This window comes from Pholcus phalangioides, unplaced genomic scaffold (assembly GCF_987345545.1).
Source record: "Pholcus phalangioides strain wild (caught in Gottingen) unplaced genomic scaffold, Ppha-v1.0 ptg000024l_1, whole genome shotgun sequence".
Taxonomy (NCBI): domain Eukaryota; kingdom Metazoa; phylum Arthropoda; class Arachnida; order Araneae; family Pholcidae; genus Pholcus; species Pholcus phalangioides.
In genome coordinates this window covers 13661804-13682520 of record NW_028301616.1, presented here as the reverse complement: position 1 = coordinate 13682520, position 20717 = coordinate 13661804, and the positions used below count along the sequence as shown (strand labels likewise).

At 40.5% G+C, this 20717-nt stretch overlaps 1 protein-coding gene across 4 annotated transcripts in view; it reads left to right on the top strand.

Annotated features, from left to right (window-relative positions):
- The window catches only part of LOC149068773 (neuronal acetylcholine receptor subunit alpha-2-like), a 47613-nt gene that overhangs the window by 12157 nt on the left and 14739 nt on the right, over positions 1–20717 (top strand). Inside the window, exons 2-4 of one of the 4 annotated variants that reach the window (XM_089250518.1) lie at positions 12429–12577; positions 14667–14818; positions 16475–16519. In XM_089250518.1, the coding sequence (XP_089106644.1) occupies positions 12514–12577; positions 14667–14818; positions 16475–16519 (261 nt within the window). In that variant the 5' untranslated portion in view covers positions 12429–12513. Of the gene's footprint in view, positions 1–12428; positions 12578–13403; positions 13533–14666; positions 14819–16474; positions 16520–20717 lie in introns of those variants that run through there. The other 3 variants (XM_089250519.1, XM_089250520.1, XM_089250521.1) reach the window with 3 other exon arrangements.

The following is a 20717-nucleotide window of genomic DNA, read 5'->3' as shown; positions in this document are numbered from 1 at the left end:
ATTCTGTATTTGCCTTCAGCTTGACCGGAAAAAATACTTTCAACATTTCTTCTTAATCTCGAATTCTCGGTGAAGTTCATCAGTAAACACGGGAAGTTCAGGCAAAATGCCATCTAAATGCCTTCCCCCCCACTATTTTCAAACTTTTTTTTGTAAAAATGAATTTTTTTTAAAAATTTTCCCTTATCGTAAATGCCTATTTCGGCATTGTTTTGTGTTTATTCGTGAATTATAGAGGCCATATTGTATACAACATAGATATATTTAGTATTCAGTACTTCCAAAAACGTATTGCTCTTTTTAAATTCTTCAACCCTTAGTACCAATTATTATCGGAAACAACCCTTCATGGCATTTCCAGACCCATTCAAATGCGAATAGGCACACGTGCCTGAGAGATTACGTGCTCTGTGTGACCAAAAGGAACAAACGCGTTTCTGAGCGACCAAGGAAAAAACGGTATCTGTGTGACCAAGGGGCCATCCAAGTATTACGGCAGCATAGTTGGGGGGATTTCCTGTTTGCTGACTTTTGATGACAAGGGGGAGGAGGGGGGGGGGTTGGATGATGCTTACGTCATCAACCACCCTTTATGAAGATATGAAATATTCTTAATGGCATCGTACTCGGTGCGCAAAAAACGAGGAAAATCTTTCGCAAGTTCGTAGGCACCTGAACTGACATTCTCCCTAATGATAAATCCCTTACAGAGTCACTTCAGCTATCTCTAAATGCTTCACGGATCCTTCAAGTTCTCAGGAAATGTGTTCTTAAGTGCTCTGGAACTGTGCAACGCATCACTCAAGTGATCCGTAATTATGCCACGGGCCACTTAAGTAATCTGGAAATGTTCCACCCAGTGCAGTTCTACATATCTTGAATGATATGTAGAACTGCACTGGGGCCCGCTTAAGTGCTCTAAAACTGTGTCGTGGGTTACTTAAGTGATCTTTGAATGCGCCACGGCCCTACTTCAGTGATCTAAAAAGTCACAGGCCACTTAAATGCTCTGGAATTGTGCTACGGGTCATTTAAGCGATCTGTAAATGTGTCGCTTAGTTCATTTTTACTAAATTGGGTTTGAGGGAGCAAGCCACATCAGCTAACCTTCAGGGACACATTTAGTCTGCGGCAGGGGCGTAGCCAAAAATTTCGCCCCGCTACGCCCTAGGTCTGCGGGTCAAGGGTTTACCATATATGGCTTAAAGGGTGGGTCGCAATGAATTTATTAAAAAGAAATTTTGAATTCTTTACCCTTCAAATAGCATTGAAATGAACAGAAATCGATTATGATAACATATAAAGGTACAGGGGTTGGCCAAAATTATATGAACACCTGTGAAATGACACAAAATCTTTATTAATAGGCTGTTGGCCCTCCTTTTGCATTAATTACAGCTTGTATCTGTCGTGGGATGGACAAATACAAGTCATGCACCACAGTCATGGGGATACGTAGCCACTCCTCCTGCAAAAAGGTCACTAATTCAGAACGTGTCTTTGGAAGTGGAAACCTACTGCGCAGTTTGGTCTCCAAAATACCCCACAAAGGTTCAGTTATATTAAGATCAGGGAACTGAGCGGGCCCACACGAGGTGTTGCAGTTCATCATCGTGTTCATCAAGCCAGTCTCCGACAATTCCAGCAGTGTGAACGGGCGAATTATCATCTTGCAACACAGGTCGAGAATCAGGGAACTAATATTGCAACATTGAATGAAGATGGTCTTCCAGAATACTGGGCATAAACCGCTGCATTAACCCGCCCATCCAGGACAACAAGTGGGCCGAGACATCGTGCCCCACAGCATCACTGATCCCCCTCCATGCTTAACAGTAGAAAGGAGACAGTCAACATCATAAGCTTGTGCTGGAGTTCTCCAAACGTAAACACGTCCGTTAGTCTGGAATAATGTGAACGACGATTCGTCTGACCAGATGACATTCTCCCATTGTTGTTGTGTCCAATTCTTATGTTCGTGACACCATGTTCGTCGTTTCAAGGCATTGCATGGTTTCACCAATGATTTTGGAATAGTCGCTCTACCTTGTATGTTTGCTGCATGCAGTTCACGGCGGATAGTTTTTGTCGATACACCTTCCTGTAGATGTGTGTTCATCTCAGATGTTATCTGGGATGCTGTTGTCTTGTGCTTTCTGGCCCCACACACACACACACACACACAATCCGCGTCAAAACCCTTCTGGGTCTATCAGCCATCTTCGACATTCGGCCACTGTTACGCTTGGCATATGATGATATATATACCCCTGTTTGCTGTAGACTGTCATTACCATCGAGACAGTACTGCTCCCGACACCAACAAGGGTGGCCGTTTTCATTAGCGGGCCATCACCAGGTGGCCCCGGCAAGAAGGGCTCCAACAATCATGCCTCTTTCGAAATCTGCGAGGCCAGCCATAACGAAATTTTAACGCCCCAATATACATCGCATCCGAACGCTATCACTGTTACGACCAGACTGATGTGTGCACATTATCGCCCACTAAGCGGAACTATTTCACACTAGAGGGTGGGCGCATACGACAGGTTTCCTCAAGTGTTGTTTTTTTGCACAGGTGTTCACATTATTTTGTCCAACACCTGTATTTTCTTTCGAAATTTTAATTAAATTTTTTTTTTTTAATTTTTTTTTCCGTGTGGGGGGAGCCGCACGAGCCCCCATGCCCCCCCCCCACGTGCGTTTCTGATCCCACGTATGCGTTAGGAGGTAGGGGGAAGTGCTGACGAAATTTTTCTGACAAGGGGGAGGGGGTCAAAAATGGCTAAAAATTTGCTCGTAATACTTGAACGGATAACCCCAAGATAAATATTGTCGTGCTCTGATTAGTATTTCCACTTCAGAAATTCGAATTTAAAAGACTAACTGTGGTCCATTGAGGATGAAAACGGGAACATCCAGCCAATTATAGCCGATAAGGGTCTAGCGCAGGGATTTCCAAATAGTGCAGCGGTGCACCTCAGGGTGCCGCGAGATTTTTAACCATTCGGTTAATCTCGCGCCGCAGGACATCTCTTGAGAATGGCATTGCATTAAAAATACCAAACAGGTCAGTAATTTCCAACGGGGTGTCGAGAGGCAATTTGGAGTTCCTAGAGATCGTGCTGCCTTGCAGCGGACTCCGATTACATTCTGGTATTCAAAACTAAATTAAGAGTTGAACTATAAACATACAGGGGCGGGGGGGAGGGGGGTAAATACTGTATAACAAATCTCGAGTCGCATGCACAAATTTCACGACAAGATTTCTCTGTTATCTACGAATTATCCCAAAAACAAATTTATCTGGGTAAATAATGGAGAAGAATTTGCTCGCTCAAACTACGGTTGCACAGAGCCACGACCATCTAGATAAGATGTGTAACTTAGGAGGTCACATGACAAAAGCACGACACCGTCCGAGAAGATAGGAGATTTTTTGTTAAGCGTAGAAGAAGATCCATAGCCATAGCCATAGCCATAGCCTTTCATCATGTTAAAAATAGTGCCGACATCTCTCTCTCTTCCGAATTGGGATTACTATATCTTTTCCCAGAATCGATCGAGTCCTCGTACCTCAGAACCAGTGCCACTCGGGCATTAGCCGGGGTTACTGTGGGAGCACCGGGGGAGCACTCGCGGATATTTGTAGAACGGGTAGAACCAAAGCCTCCTAGATACTACTAGGTACTTCTAGGAGGGTTTGGTAGAACTCCCCAAAATTGATTCAGCAAAATTTCTTACACGCAACTCAAGACGAACACTCACAGGTGTTCGAAACACTTCCGATGCCCCTGCTGTTGGAGTTACGCTGTCTTTACTTCGGGTTATCAGTGGGTGTCATTTGTGGGTGCCGACCACTGTGGTGGTCGAGTGGTTATAGTGACGGACTCGCGATGCGAGGATCCGAGTTCGAACCCCACAGTGGTGGTCGGCTGAAGTTGGTTTTCTGTGGTTCCCAACTTCAAGGCGCAAATGCGAGCCGATCTCCCCGTTAAAAAGTCTCGCCACAGAGAGCAACAGTCCTACAACGATAAATCATTCAATCATAACACTTCACTCATAGTTAGAAAACCTGGTGACAGATGGCAGCACTACACATAACAAGCATTACAGAGAAACAAAAAAACTTCACGTCAGGTTTCACTACACGTACACGCACATTCCGTGGGGGAATGTACCGATGCGTTGGGGGGTTCCGCGGGGGAGGGGGTGCATGTGTGGTGTAGCAGTAGTAGGTAGGGCCCCCAAAAAATGGGTCGGGGATCCATGTTGTTCTTAAATCAGCCACCTCGTTGGGCAGTTTGCCTGTTGTGGCGTTGTATTTGTGTATTTGTATCATTACGTATTAAGAGGAATACTTATGAATGATTTTTCAACATGTGGGCCACACCAGTTTTGCCGCCCTTCTCGCATTTTAGTCTAATTTTCTTGTGACTACTCTTTCCTCGAATTCGCCACTCTGTGCTATAACTAGCTTGGCCTTACCCCCAGTCCTGTAAGAACACCTATGTCACTAAGTCTATTTTTTTTGCTCACGCAATCTCTAAGACACTCTTTTGGTCACCCACATTCTTGCACACTGTTTTAGTGACTCACACACTTGCGCACTGTTTTGGTCGCACATAACTTGCACATGCTCTAGATCACTCTTTTGGTCACTCAATCACATGATTCCTTGCTTTTAAAGGTCACTCTTTCAATCATTTACACGTTCACACATGCTCTAGGTCATTCTTTTGGCCATTCATATGCTTGAACGCGCTCTAGGTGACTCACTGATCCTCGCTCTGCAGGTCACTGTTTTGTTCATTCACATGTTTGCTCATGCTCCAAGTCACTCTTTTGTCCACTCACGTGCTTGCAATTTCTCTAGTTCACTCACTGACCAAACTTAATGCCCTTGCTGTCTCTCGGCAGCAGGGCCGTCTCAAGAGCATCAAGAGCCCCTGGACAAAGATAATTTAGAGGTCCTACTTGGCTAAACATGCTTGTCCGTGCCGATTTACACTCGTACTTTCGTAAATTCTCATTTGTAAGAGGCCGTACAGGTCCCTGCCGGGCCAACACTTTTTATAGCAGAAAGCCTCCGCGTGAAGCTTGTGACGTCACTGATGTCTTCCATTTCACCTATATTCATTGAATATACTCCAAAAAAAAAAAGATTTCGCATACGTAGAACCATGGCCCCTACATCCTGGAGCAGGGCCCGTAGGCTGGAATTTTTGGTACCCCCCCCCCCGGTTAGACTTTTCACGGGCCCTACTATAGTTAATTTTATCGTAAAAAAAGCAAAAAATGATGAGAATTGTCCCGGGCCCCTAGGCTCTGCCAGCCCCGGTCTTGTGGGGGCCATGCGTAGGACTGCTATATCCAATGCTTACAGGTGAAATGGACGACTTCAGTGACGTCAAAGCTTCGATCGAAGGCTTTCTGCTATAGAGGGTCGGCCCATGTGTTAAGACGGCACTGCTCGGCAGAGTCGGATTTATTTAGGGTTATAAGCAAATTTTGCCACCCTTCCCCTATTCTACTAATTTAATTTTCTCGGTTACTCGTTCCTCAAATTTGCCGGCCCTCTGAACTTGCCGCCCTGGGCTATAGTCCGCTAAGGCCCCCCCCCCCCCGCCTTACGTAAATACGCCACTGGTTACGATACACTTCAATGACACAACAGCAAGTGAAAATTGTCGAAGCTGTCTCGTACCCATTTCCACAGATACTATGCAGTTCAGCTGGAAAGCCAACAATCCTACCTCTCAATGAAAATCTGATAAAGCCCTTGTTCATACCTGTGACAGTAACAATATTTGGCTCAGGTAAAAAACACAAAAAAAGACGTTGGCTCTAGATTGAGGGAATCTTGGCGAAGGAAAAAAAAGAGAATCTCCTAGGTAAAAAGAGTGTCTTAACAGGTCTCGATCCAGAGGAAAAAGTGTGTCATGGTGTCAAATTGTTTTTTTTTTCTTGTCTTTGCTAAGGAGAAACGAGATTTGAAGGGAAATGAATTCCAAGACTCGTGGTGTTGGCTTGATGAGGAGCGAACAGCTGCAGCCAACCAAGGTGTGTGTGTACGTGGTGCTTCCAGTTACCAAAATAGAAAGTTGCGAGATGGCAACCAGAAAACTCGACGGACGGAAAATGATGTGTTATAATTATAATGATATCATCTCTGCGATGACGATGATAAAATCCGTGGATTCTTGATGATTCGCTGCGGTGAGGATGGTCCGTGGCGGTGATTGACGCGTCGCAATGCAAAAAATAGCATCCTTCTCCCGGCGACGAAATAATTAAGAAATAGCGATGTACAAACACACTAAGCTGGCTGATTTTGGCACCGAAATCAGCTAGCTTTTTGCTTAGTTGGCGCGATTTCGCTTCGATTGCGGTAATGACTGGTGATTTTTATCTTTGGATAGTTGGCGATAATTTGGTGATGTGTGTGTGATTTGACTTTATTTCCTGTTTTTTTTTTGTCCGCCGGTCTCAATGAGAGAATAGATCTAAGTGTTTACTGAGATGTTTCGTGTTTGTCCTGTGTGTTTTTGGTAGGCTACGAAGAGTATTTCTGGGCAAGGCAAACGCGGTGCGTGCCCAGGCAACGCCACATATAGAAGAAGGCCACCCTAAGACGCCTTCATATACGTATTAAGGAGTATACGGATTATACGTATTCATATGTATTAAGGAGTTCTAGCTAGCAGATGGCCTTCTTCAGTGACGTCACGAGCTTTGCACTGAGGCCTTCTTCTATACGCAGTGTTGGCTCAGGGCTCATTCTGATGTTGAAATTGGCACATTCTTTCAGTGTTTTAATTTTTTACAACAATATTAACAGTTATTTTTAATTTTTGATCGTCTTGGTGGGGGGGGGGGAGACATAGGCCCTCCATGCATCCCTACCTCAAAGAATCTCAAAGAATGTCATATATATATATATAATGTCATATATATAAATGGTCCTAAAAAGTCATTGTTGCCTAGGACCTGAACTTATGAAGAACTGACTGGCCCTATTTCTAAGATGCTTGTTCCAAAATCAACTTGATTTTGTTTCGATTACTGGGCAATTTTGCCTATTTCGTGGGGGAACAATTGTTGGTGGTGGTTGGAGATAAATTTTTCATGATTTGGCTCGATATGACTTTTGTCCTTTTATCCCGATGAAAGAATACACCCAACTGCTTCATGACGCGATGGAATTTTTTGGGATTATCGCGGTGCAGATCCGTCTTAACGCGTAGGAACATCAAAGCCGGACACCTCAAGTGCATAGAGAAAAGTAAATGTATAAATAGGTTGGCAGCTACTTCCTGTTTGGTAGGGGTCTAGAACATCTCTTTGCCAAAGGGTCCGTGATCAGTCCCTTTGGGAGTTTGCACTAATAGTTTTCATTCAAAATTGTCATCATATTTCTAATTGATTTGTAAAGAAGTAACTAATATTCGTAAATTTTGTCATGAATCAACATGCTTTTGCATATATTTTCAACAGGTACAGATTTGATGCTTTTAAAACAGTGCAAATTTCTGCTTTATTCGATCACAACAGTAGTTCTTTTATAGCTGCAATCTATTAGGTGATCCAAAAGTATCAGCAAAAAGCAAACATTTTCAATGATTTAAAAAAGAAAGCATCGATTATGCAGTTTTTACAGAAAAAGCTTCTTTTTTTTTTTAAATACAAAATTTTCCGCTGAATACAGTATGTACTATCAGGTAGCACTTTCTAGCTATATATTACAGGAATGATCCAGAGTAATATGTTGGGAAGGGCAAATTAGTGGGAGCAAACAGTGTATGGCGTCACCGAGTGGTGTCACTATCCCAGATGCAACTAGGGTCGCCGATTTGGGAATTCTCATTGACGAGCGGCTTAGATTTTCTGAACATTATTCAGCGGTGGTCAAAAAAGCAAATAGAATGCTTGGTTTCATTTTCAAAAAGGTCTCTTCGTGTTCTAAAGTCATTCTTCTGCTTTAGTTCGTCCGAGGCTTAGTTCCTCCGGGACTGGAGTATGCTGTAAGGTTTTGGAGACCATACTTACAGAGAGACACATACTTGGTTGAAGGGGTGCAGAGAAGAGCTACACGTATCCTTATTGGCACACAGGGCTTGTGTTATGCAAACACCAAACATGGCCCCCGCTCTGTCCCTTGTGGGATATAAGCAGGGGCTTGTGTTATGAAGAGAGACTTCATTTTTTGAATATGTTTACATCGGATGAACGCAGGTGTCAGGGATATATGATTGAAGTGTTCGAAATTTTCAACGGGATGGATAGGATGGACCATGGTACACCGGCAATCGACTGTTTTTACAAGGGGACACCGGTATAGATTGGTAAGGTATAATGTGAGGTTATGGTGTTGCAGGGGTTTTTTCTCTAATAGGGGGTTGTTAATAAATGCAATAGCGTACCCCTGGAGGTAGTAAATTCTAACACAATTAACACGTTTAAAAAGAAATACGATAAACATATTGGGGTAAATCTGGAAGTTATCCATACTTAGAATAAGACAACTATAAGTATTCTTTATGGGCATTGTATAATATTTCATCATATATATATATTGGTTTTAATTGCATTTTTAATTGGGTTGCTATATTTTTGAAATATATGGCATCCATATTTATTATGGGCATGTTTTTCTCAGCCACCTCATTGGGCATATTTGGCTGTTGTGGTGTTGTATTTGTATCAGTTAATAAGACGACCGTGTCGCAGTGCTGTCAACATTTGCGGTCAGGACCATCATAACTCATGGACGGGGGGGGGGGGGGGAATGGAATCCAGGTAATCCTAGGTGTAGCGGGGAAGGAGGGGGGTTCTCCAAAAACCACGAAATTAATGAAAAATACAAGATTCCAATTTGGGATGGTCCATACTTCCCGTTTAGTTCCTTACAGCATTTTTTCGCTCGGGAAGCCCCAGGTTGCTCAGATGACCCTGGTCCCAACCAGTGTGTTACAAACGGGATAGATCAGCATTTCCGAAAGTGGGCAATATCCCCCCCAGGAAGGGAGGGTCGGGAAGGATGGACGTTATGGGTGTAACATATGATCCAATATACTTTCTTGAGTTGGGGGGTGATAGAAAAGAAATAAAAAATTCTGAAAAAGGGAGCGACGGACAGAACAAAAAGTTTGAGAACCTTTGAGTTAGATGGCAAGAATTTTAGCGCTACATGTAGAAGCCTTTCCGTTGAATATCGACACGACTCAAAGAAGTGCAAACAGAGATTTTGAAACGCTGCCCAGAATGTTTTATGGAGAGCAATCAGCAGAGCCCCCCCCCCCCCCCGAGATCAATATGCTTATTGTGCCCCCCCCCCTTTCGCTTTGATGATATATTTCCGATTAAATTCATGAAGTAAATAAAAATATATCCGGGCGCCTCGTTAGGCCAGAGCCCCGTCAGCCTCTTTCCCCTTTGGAGCCCCTGGTAACAATAGCATAAAATGCGGGACTTCGATCTCGTTGTTTCATCAGACATAAACAACTGACTCATTCTGGAGGTTTGACGTAGAATTTCGTTGGCACCTTCTCGACTCGGTTTTCACCTGTTTGACAATCGTCCAAGTCGTAAAAACTCGTACTACACACATTCTGACATCATTCACGGCCCGATGACGTCAACACACGGACTCGTCTTTCTTTTTCTTAAAATTGTATCTTGGCTGGAATGTGCCAAGGCTTCGTTCCTGCGCTACGAGGGGTTGAAAGAACAAGTAAATATATATTATACACTAAGGAAAAAAAACCAACTTTTTTTAGGTGCGTGAAACGAAGCTAAGCGTAACCTAATGAACGTATTTTTTTTTTCCTTTTTTTGTTTGACAGGAGAAGGGTTGCTTTCAGTGGCTTTTCGGATCGGAAAACGTGTCCTGAAAAGCTAGGCCTGATTTCTGCTGGGGTAAAGGGATAAGGTCCCCAGAGTTCTCTAATAATTTTCTTAATGATATTTTTTCTGCCAACTGAACAATAGCTTAACTCAGGTATCACCAACTTTTTACTCGTGACAGGGCCAGACTTAAGCAGGTGTGAAGGGTGCGGTAGCACCGGTCCGCAAAATGACATAGGATACTTTTATTATAACTTTTGACTTATCATTTAACTTCTTAACAAAGTACGTAAAGCTTAAAACGCTGTCCGAGACAGGGAACATTCAGATATTGAACCCTCAGGACTAGGGTTTGACACCCCCCGTGGGAAGGGGGTAGCAGGTGAATCTGTTGTACCGGGTGGTGGACCAACGGGCACGCTGAATTCTTCTTTTAATCAATCATTAAAAATTACACTGGGGAGGTAAAATGTGCGCTTGCTCCGGCTGAAAGAGTATATGAAGTTGCATGTGGGAATTCCTGGACCCGCTGATGCTAAAAAGTTCTCCCAGTATGGTCTATCTAACTTCTCAAGTTTCCCCCGGAGGGACAGAGCAGGGAACCATGTTCTACTCTGGTGGCGGTGGCTAAAAGAGTACCTAGTTGCGACCCTGGAGAGATTATCCGTTCTCTCGCTCCGAACAGCCCTTCAACCATAATGGTCAGGACCGTCTTAAGAGCATCATGGGCCCGCGGACCAAGTGATTTTTCTGAAGCCCTATCTGGCGAATTCTCGAAAATTTGAACTGGTTCTCATTTTTGTGAGGTCTCACTTTTTTTGAGGCCCTCGGGCCGTGCCCGGGTGGGCCCATGCGTTAAGGCGGCACTGCCCATGATTCCCTACACACGGAAATTGAGGTGGGGGCATTTTTCACTGGGCAGCGGACACTATTGTCCAAATTTATTATCTAATGGCTTTCTTACTACCATGAAAAAGCAGTTTGATAATCATCCTAGGATGCCAGTGAAAACCTGGCGTGCAACAGGGTGCCCACCGACACTGGGGGGGGGGGGGGGAGAATGAAAAAATCATCCTGATTTCATGCATTCGTGTGAAACTTGCCGTAAGAGTGCCCTTCTCTTGATGATTCGTGCAGACAGTGCTCGCGGCTAGAACAAGGTTTAAGACCTCTGGCTTAACTCAACTGAACATTTTTCAGCCTAGTCATGGAGCACCTCCGAATATGCTGCTCTGCTCAGCACCCTTTTTAAAATGTCTCGGTCTTTTTCACAAGGGTGGGGACTGACAGTGTGCCCCATCCTGTTGCGATTCTAATCGGTTTTGTGTTTTAACGCTACAGATCCAGGAGAAGTGGTTCTTCAAAAGTATGTCCTGGGGCTCCGCAAAGATGACCACGGGTCTCGGTCTTCCGAAAAGCTGTTCTTAAGGGTCCTAGGCTATAATGACACTGTGGTGGTCATCAAGAGTCATTAAGAGCATCAAAGACCCCTGGGCAAATTGATTTTTGCATAATGATTTTCTGAGGCTCTTCTACCTGGCTGGAAATGCCTATGGCTACCAGTTTACATACTTACTCTCGAAAATTGCAACCGGATATCCAGGCCTCGTGACGAGACGATAACATATGTTATCGTCACGAGGCCATCTCTGCACTTGTGGCCCTGGGCCTTTCCCGGGTGGACAAATTCTTTAAGACGGCACTGGTGGTCATTTTGTATTTACATTGGTGGAACCTTTTCATAACGGGCACCACCAGCATATTGGACCAACATTTTTGTCCAGTAACAAGGAGTATCCGTCAAATTGGGAAATAGATTGAGGCCCTGTTGTATATTAGTATATGCCAGATTTTTTACGAGCCCATTATATAGTGAATCTATATTATGTGAAAAAAAAAAAATTCTCTAATTGACCCGGGACCTGTATGCCCCACCAGAATGGGGGGTAGGGGGGTGGTGTCTACCAGAAAAATGAAAAGCAGTTGAATTTTTCGAGGATTTGCCAGGTAGGACCTCAAAAACATCACTTGGCCCAGGGGAGGGGGGGGGGGTTTGATACTAAATTATTACGTCTCTGTGCTGTGTACCAATTACTACTCTTTAATTTCTCTTCTAGGAGGGGGGCAGCTGCCCCTCGCTGGGTACGGCCATTCCCTACACCCTCAATATTTTCAATAACTTCAACCCGAAATATTTTTAACAACTTCATTCCAACGTCGGTAACTCGTTCAAAGCGTAAAATTTCAAATTTCCCGCGCATTCCAGCGATCAGATCCAATTTACTGGACAACTACCACCATCTATAAACTGTCCACAGAAACTCATTATTAAATTGATTGTAGTAGCGCCATCTATTGAATACAGACAGGTGATTCTTCCTCAGTGATTCTCTGTTCAATGCATGCAAGTTATTGCTGCCATCTATTTTCCTATTGAACAACTTTTTTACAAATGTATGTCCCGTATTTTAATTTTTGAGATATGGCAAACAGAAACTGAACTAGGAAATTATCTTGATAATTTTCGGTGTTTTTTAGACAGACAAAAACTAATTAAATTCTATTTTTTGTTTTATTTCCAGAAGTCGTCTGCTAAGAAATGAGACAGAGATTGGAGTCTGGGGATCCGTTGATTTTGAGCACCACCTACCGGGCCGAATCGAAGACATGTCTGTAACATTATCGATTTATGTTTGGTGGTGCATCGTCACAACCTCTTTGTTGATGAAAGGTAAACAAAAAACGGCGGCAAATTAACGAGGCGCGTGTTTTCATCCTTCATGGTCATCCTTTTCAGTGATTAGCAGTCATCCTTGTGACGGTGATGGATGAACTGCTATTTCATCCACTTTAATCTCGATCATTTTTTTTTTTTTTGTAAATAACCGGATGATGATGGCTGTCGCGGCGGCTAGCGAGAGCCTGGCTTGCGTGATGAGCGAGTTCTTCGAGGTGGCCTTCCACACCATCCTTTACGTGAGGAACGTTTATCCCAAGTCGATATTCGAGAGGAGGCGCAAGTACAACGTCCCGGTCTGGAAGGCGATGCACCCGGGTGTCGCCTCGTACATTGGACAGTGCGTCGACACCATCTTCAAGCTCCTGGTCAAAGGAGAGCTGAGGAAAGTGCTCCTGTGCGTCTTGGACGAGTCGGAGAGGCCCGTCGAGAAGTTCGTCTTCGACGTCGAGATGTCCAACTTTGACGTCGGTGGTGGTGGTGTCGTCGTCGAGAACGACCACCTGTACATCGAGCAGAGCCTAAGGGGTCTCTTGTTGAGGATAAGCAATTCCCAGTCCCTATTGGCGAGGAAGAAAGAAGCCTGGAGGTTCTCTGTGATGTTGCACACCAGGGAGGAGACTGCAGTAGCCATGAGCTTGTCCGATAACGATGAACAGAGCTTTCCGTGGATCGAAGTAGATGAAGATGCCATCATCCGTCATCAGGACTCTGATGTGCCTGGAGCGTCGAGAATTATACCTTTGAATTCCCTTAATTCTAGCGTTTGTAAGATGCAGTTGTATTTGGTTGAAGACCCTGCGGACAGCGATGAACAGTGAATAATGATAGAGCTTATTTTCGTCAATATATATTTTTATAGATTTATGCTATAGTCGATTGAGCATCATGGATTTTGTATGCTGTTATGAATCATGGAGGTGTCTTTAATGCCTGAATTATCTAATAGGTATGGATTTTCCCCCATCTTTTGTGCAGTTTTATCCAAACATCCACAATCACAGATTAGCTCTGCGCCACTTAAACAAACAAACAAATTGGTGACAGACACTCACACAAATGAACACTCTCCAGCCTCTGCGATTTGCTATATAGTAAAACCTTGATATCATGAAATCCTGTGGACCAGGAAAAAATATAGAGGGACTATCGCTATATCGAGAAGTAACATACACACAGTGATCTGTCACTTATACATTTCCCTCACTTGTAAGACGTTTCTCTGCATTCCCGCTCAAAATGCTATTCACTTATGTGTCACTCTTACTTATGCATCTTTTTTTCATGCTCAACATACACGGTATTTCTAAGGCCGGTATTACACTATAAAAGTTTGATAAAATCTCTTTTATAAAACTTGAAAAATCTAACCAATATAAGGTTATTGATTACATTCTGGAAAATGTAACCGTTTACCTTATTGGCTGCATTTTTTTATTTATAATAGGACTTTTATCAAACTTTTATAGTGTAATACCGGCCTAAGAAATCATCACAGAGCTAATAGTTGAGAAATTTTGTACCAATTCCGGGCATTTTTGTTTCTTTGTATAAAGTAAAGTGTTAAAATTATTTGCAGGTGAGCGACCGTGTGAATTGTCAATAAATTGTAAATATAGCATCATTTTGAACTCGATAAATTTAAATGGTTATCAAACCATTCTTCAAAAATAGAAAGTGTGTTTACAAATTGTTCTAAAGTCGAAATTGATTTTCAACATCTTTGCAAAGTTTAGATATTGAGCTGCTTTTCCGGCCCCTACATTTAACGCCTTAAAAATCAGCAGCTTATGTGCAGCAACATGTAATGTTCTAATTGAATGTGTAAAATATATTTTTGCTTTATAATGACATCATAATTATAAAATATAGTTTCCATCTCAGTTATAATCTCATAACCTTTACGGAATATGCTGAATTGAAGAACCAAGCATTCTTCACAGAAAATCTCATAAATCGGGCTATGACTATATATCTTCTACAAATAAATTTAAATTCCTTTATCCCAAAAGACAATGAACGATCATTGATATATTCGTTTATTATTTTCAATTATTTATGACTGTTTTTTTTTTTGTCAAAGTAGGTTGGAAGCATGTTCTGGCAGATGAGCAAGAGTACAGGCTGATCAGGTACCTGATGTCCAACTATGATCCTGCTGTACGGCCATCCATTAATGCTTCTTTTCCTCTTAAAGTTGCATTCAGCCTCTCATTGCGACAGATAGTTGATGTCGTTAGTATAGATTATTCCATTGGTTTCTCTTTTCTTCTTCAGAGATAGAGAAATTTTAGCTATCATCACTTCAATCAACCTTTAAGTCTAATTAATTTTAAACAGGTTTTCAATTGGGATGTGTTTCCAATTCTTTAGAAACAGAAGAAATCTTTCGTTCTATTTTCCAAAAATTGTTTCATCTAGGCCTTTTCACTTGAAAAAAGAATGCAGAGAAAGAAAGCAGGTATTTTCTAGATATGCTGAAGTGAACTCAGAAAGAAAAGTTGCCTAGTCTCCACCAGGACTCAAATCCAGGCCCCTGTTGCAAACCGGGTGAGCATGCTACCATTTACACCACTGGAGACACCTTCCTTATTTCATGCTTTGTGGCATGAAGTACTGAATTAGAGGCATTGGTAGCCTTTTTTTAACTTCATCAAATGTCTCCCAGGTGGGATGGTAGAGAGTGATAGATGGATTTTTCTCAGCCCAAGATATTAAGGAAACATTTTCCTGTAGGTATATCATGCGAAGATGAACTCAGAAAGGGAGGCAGGGTCATGTCTCCATTGGTGTAGGTGGTAGCATGCTTGTCGATTTGCAAGAGGGCATGGGTTCAAGTCCTGGTGGAGACCAGATGACTTTTCTTTCCGAGTTCACCTCGGCATAATACCCAGAAAATGTTTTCTTGATACCTTAGGCTGAGAAAAAAAGCCATCTATCTCAATCAAGAGAGATCTTCACAATTCTTGATCATCAATCTTTAAGATGGACTTGAATGGGTTCTTTCTTTCTTGAATGAAATTCTCTATACATCAGCAGAATAGACACACATAGTAGAGTCTCTCTTATCTGACATAAATGGGCCAGCAGAACATCGGATAAGTAAAAATATCAGATAACAGGTTTTAAGAAAAAGTCTATTAAATGTCAAACTATGTTATAATTTTACGCATTACGAACCTAATAATCATGTTTTAGAATAAAACAGAAAAATGAACTGAAAAAAGGAAGTTATTGTTACGGAATATTCTGAACTTAAATATAGTACTTAAAAAGTTTAGTCCTGTGATGATGTAAAAAAATGTTTAATCGTAGTCTGCTTTCCTGACGAGTGCCGTTTCTTCGGTACCAAGTCTAGCCATCTTTGTAGCATCATTATGTCGATTCCTGTAGCTTCTTCTTGTTACTTAATGTATTTAATTTGCAATGCTTGTTGCCGGCTTCTTTTTGCGTGATGGGATGGTTGGATAATACAGAATTTCAGATAAGCAAGACAACTGGAATATCAAATGCTGTCATCTGAAATAAACAAAACAAAATATCAACCCCATGGACTTTGTTCTAAACTTTTGCATATGTGTTTGAACTAAATTCAATCATGAAGTTCCATTTTTATTTTGGCATTATTATTACTTTGAAACTTGAAATAAATTTCTCGTGTGCAACCAAGTTATTTATCAACTGGAGTTGGAAGATCATATTTGATTGAGAATTGGGAGTGGAAGATATTGCGACTTGATTTAAAAAAACACAGTAACATCCAATACTTTTTAAAGACTATTAATGATCTGTTTAATATTCGAGTTTCAATAAAATGGTGGAAAAAACTTATTATTTAAATTATCAATTTTCTCTGTATTTTATTGATGTAATTTTTTTTTATTTTTGAAGGATGAAGAGAATCAAGTTCTTACTACCAATTGCTGGCTTATTCAGGTAAATAAATATGTTTACACCCTCTGTTCAATGTGATTGACAATCCAACATATTAATCACAAATAATTGAATTTATTCAACAAACATAATAGATAAGAACAAATCATGAAAAAACATTTTTTGACCCAAACTGATGAAAATCTTGCCATGAGTTGGGCTTGATGGTTGATCTTGATGATGATGTTATTGTATTGATGATAATTAGAGCCCGAGAAGTTCAGGCGAAATGCCATAAATGCCTTATTTTTTTTTGCCTGGTTTCAAACTTTTTTGGTAAAAATGTCTGTTTTGAAATTTTCTTACCATAAATGGTGAGAAATTTTAACACATTTTTAAGTTTATTAGTGAATTTCAGAGGCCATTAATCTGTAAAACTTGGATATTTTGAGCATTGAGAGCAAATGAATTGCACTTTTTAAAATTTTCCAACTGTCTCAATTAGAAAAACCCCCAACCCCTTCCAGCCCCATTTAAATGTGAGTAACGGATCTGAGAGATCAGTGTTGCCATGCGTTAACTATGCTTTGATCTGATGGTATTAGACATGAATAATTTTGTTTAAATGGAAGCAGAGAGCAAAACTCAGGCATTGGACTACATTGTATATGTATAGCTGACCGATGACTGTCCCGAGAGGTCAATCAGTTAAAGTCAGGGCTCATACAAGTGGGGTAGGAGCAGATGGCTCTGGGGGGCCCATGTTATTATGATTTTGTTTTTTACACCATAAATGCACTGCAAACAACCATGGCTGTTTATTTTACATATATCAGGGGTGCAAGAGCTGCGCCAATTGCGCCAAACTGTGCCGAAACGGTTCTCTTGCTACATGGTGCGCCAAGGCGCCGAATCCCTGCGCATTTGCGCCAATTCTTGTTTCTGGTTCGTGGAGGTACCGCTAATGCACTGTAGTGCGTCAAATACCGGGAATTTAGGAAAAAGAAGAATGAAAATTTTGTTCACGGGACGCGTTCTTTCCGAGACACGGAAAAAAATACGGAGGGAGAGACTTTAATTTTTTTTCCACTTCCCACCATCTACCACAATCGCGTTATATCGTGACCTTGGAAAGTAGTTCTACTACCTTGAAGTATAAAGTGCTATACTGTTATTGGTTAACCGCCGGACTATCAAAGTCCCTGAATGAATATGCCGAATTTTCCGATTTCGGAGACCGTTTTTTTCTCCTGTGGGTTATATATTGAAAATTACGGTAATTTCGCGGCTGCCAACCTGCGTTCAAAGACTGCATACATCGAAATGAGGATTGGTTTACTCGTTTAAATTACCGACATTTTTCGAAGATCATTGGAAAAAAATAGGATCTGTTAAAACTCCAGCTAAAATATTCATAGTTTTGTCATCTAGTCACTATGCGGTTGTGTGATTATCGTCGGCAGTTGCCGATCGTGGCAATTTCATATTGCGAAAATCCGGATTTGGTGAACACAGGGGAGGCTCGAGGAAAACAATTTCTACCCATGCGGAATCTGTTTTTGGCGCTACTGACGGCGTTGTTTTTTTTTTTTTTTTTGTAAACAAAGCTTTTTTCACCCTTTCCATTCGGCACCCCTCCTAGGGCGGCGCCCAATATGGCGGCACGGTCCGCCACTGCATTGGTGGGAGAGGGGCATGCTTTTAACAATAGTCAAAGGAAGGAGTTTGTACTAGGAGCATGTGCTCATTTTACATAACTTCTGTGAGATACCTTTTTTTTATATTAAAGTTCCTACCTTCGCAAAACATGTTGGAGAGAATGAAACGTTTGCACTTCCCCTCGTGCATTGCTGGGATGGTACATTACTCCCTCACGTATTGCTGGAATGTTGTTTAACATTGTATCACCAACAAAACTATTAATTATGTGTGATGAATGGGTTGCACTACAATGCAAATAATTACAAGAAGTGAAATCAGTTCAGAGAATAGATAGATGTTGGGCAGACATATTCAAACTTTATAACCTTGAAAGCAGCCCAAAGTTCAAAATTTTGCCAGTTTTGGTGAAGGCTTTTTTATCTTTAGCACATGGTAATACAGACAGTGAAAGAGAGTTCATTGTTAACAAATAAATAAAAGTCTGTTCGAACATTGAAAAATATGTCCATCCAATGCTTTAATGAAATAAGACATAAAATCTTATGTTCAAAGGGCATGAAATATTTGAAAAAAATTGTCATTGAGATGCTGAACTTCTGAAAGCAACTCGTGATTCGTAATATATTAACATGCTATTAGGTTGAAAAATTGTTTAAGTAAATAAGGTATTTATATTTTTCTCGTTTTTTGCATTTTGCTTTTAAATTTAATAATTCCTTTAAATTTTGTGAGAAGCTAATTTTTTTTCACGGGAACCCTTATTATATTCTGCACACACTTTTTTTGCACACACTATTTTTATATATCAGGATGAATAAGATTTTGGTGTTCAAGCAGCAGAAATTCTTGTTGCCTAGGTTTTTAGTATGCATGTTGCTTAATTTGAAAAGAGTCTCATAATTTTTATTCGTCATTTCAGTAATGCATGTTTTAGTAGTGACAGATAAGATAATTCAGAAAAAATTTAAATAGATTTTAATTTGTGAAGGAAATTTATTTAGAATTATTTGTTTCAACCATTTTTGGCAAAACTTTTGGCATTTCACAGAAAAATTACTCCTAATATTGCAGATATAGTTCGTTTTTAGTTCTGCTCCATTTTCAAAATTTCTGCTCCAAAAATGAACTTTGCTGCTCCGAAATAGATGAGGGGCGCTTGCACCCCTGATATATATTTAGTATTTGATTAAATTGATCAGAGGTGCCCTCAGGGCCACACAGGATAAAGTGCTTGAAGGAGTCTCTCACATACGTGGTAATATAAAAAAAAATTACATTTTTTACAAAAATAGAACAAGGTTACTGTTTCAATTTTTGGAAAGGATAATGATTATTCCAAATTATACACAAATAAACAAGAATTATTCGCAATTCGAAGGTGACCCCCCCCCCTCCCCAGATAATTTTCTCTCCTGGCTCCATGTCTGGTAGTGGTGGCCCTGTAATTAACCTAATTATGGGGTCTAATAATATTTTCTTCTGCGCTTGAAATCAGTTTAACTTGGATAATAATGCAGTTAATATAAATCATAATTAATGCAGTAGAGACTGCAAGCAATTTTTTAGCTAGTTTTGGGCCCTTAATACCTTTGCTTAGTTTTTTTTTTTTCTTCCATAAATTATAAATGCCTCTTTTTAGTGCCTGAAAAGAGAAGAAATTGTTTTCCTGCCATTTTCAGTGCCTAAACTTCCGGGCCCTAATGATAATGTATAAAAAGTCTTAGCAACTTACAAAGGTATATTCCACAACAAAAACTGCAGTCAAGCTGCACACACAAAATCAAATGGTGCCACTTTCATGTGTTATCTGTGTTAAACTTCAATATTCCTGTTGAGGAGAGAGACGGGAACAAAGAATATTCTCTCAAAGGACTACTATTATAAATTACTAGAGAATATTCTTATCAAAAAATAATAAGAATTATTCTCAAGTTATTTATAGAGATTATTTATTATAATATGTTATTACAAATATTCTTGAGAATACTCTGTGGAAGGACTATTATTAATAACTTGAGAATAATTCTTATTATTTTTTGATAAAAATATTCCCCAGTAATTTATAAAAGTAGTCCTTCTATAGAATATTCTCAACAATATTATATATAACTATATTATAAATAATGGTAGAATATTCTCATCAAGAATTTAGAATAATTATTCTCTAGTTATTTATAGTAGTAATGTCTTTCCAGAGAATATTCATTGAGGAGACTTGAGAATTTTACATCTCTACTTAAAATGCATTTTAAAAATGAATATTTGTTAAAAAATGCTTGTTAAATACTGTGAATCAATTCTGAATTAGTCAAACAAATTTAATTTAAATTTGAATGTTATGATGATGATGATGATTATTTCAATTTCTAAAATAATGTTTTTAAGTGCTGCGGCAGATAGGCCAAGAAATATGTTGCATAGTCAAACCTCCTTAATATGTTCTAGGCTCTATTTAGTGCACAAGTTTGAGGATAAAATATAGGCCTATCACTTTTTAATGCTCACTTTTATAATTGGTATGCACTGTGCCATCGATAATTTCACCAGCTCCAAGAGTGTTACAGTTTTCACTGTACATAATTCTGGAAGCATGGCATCA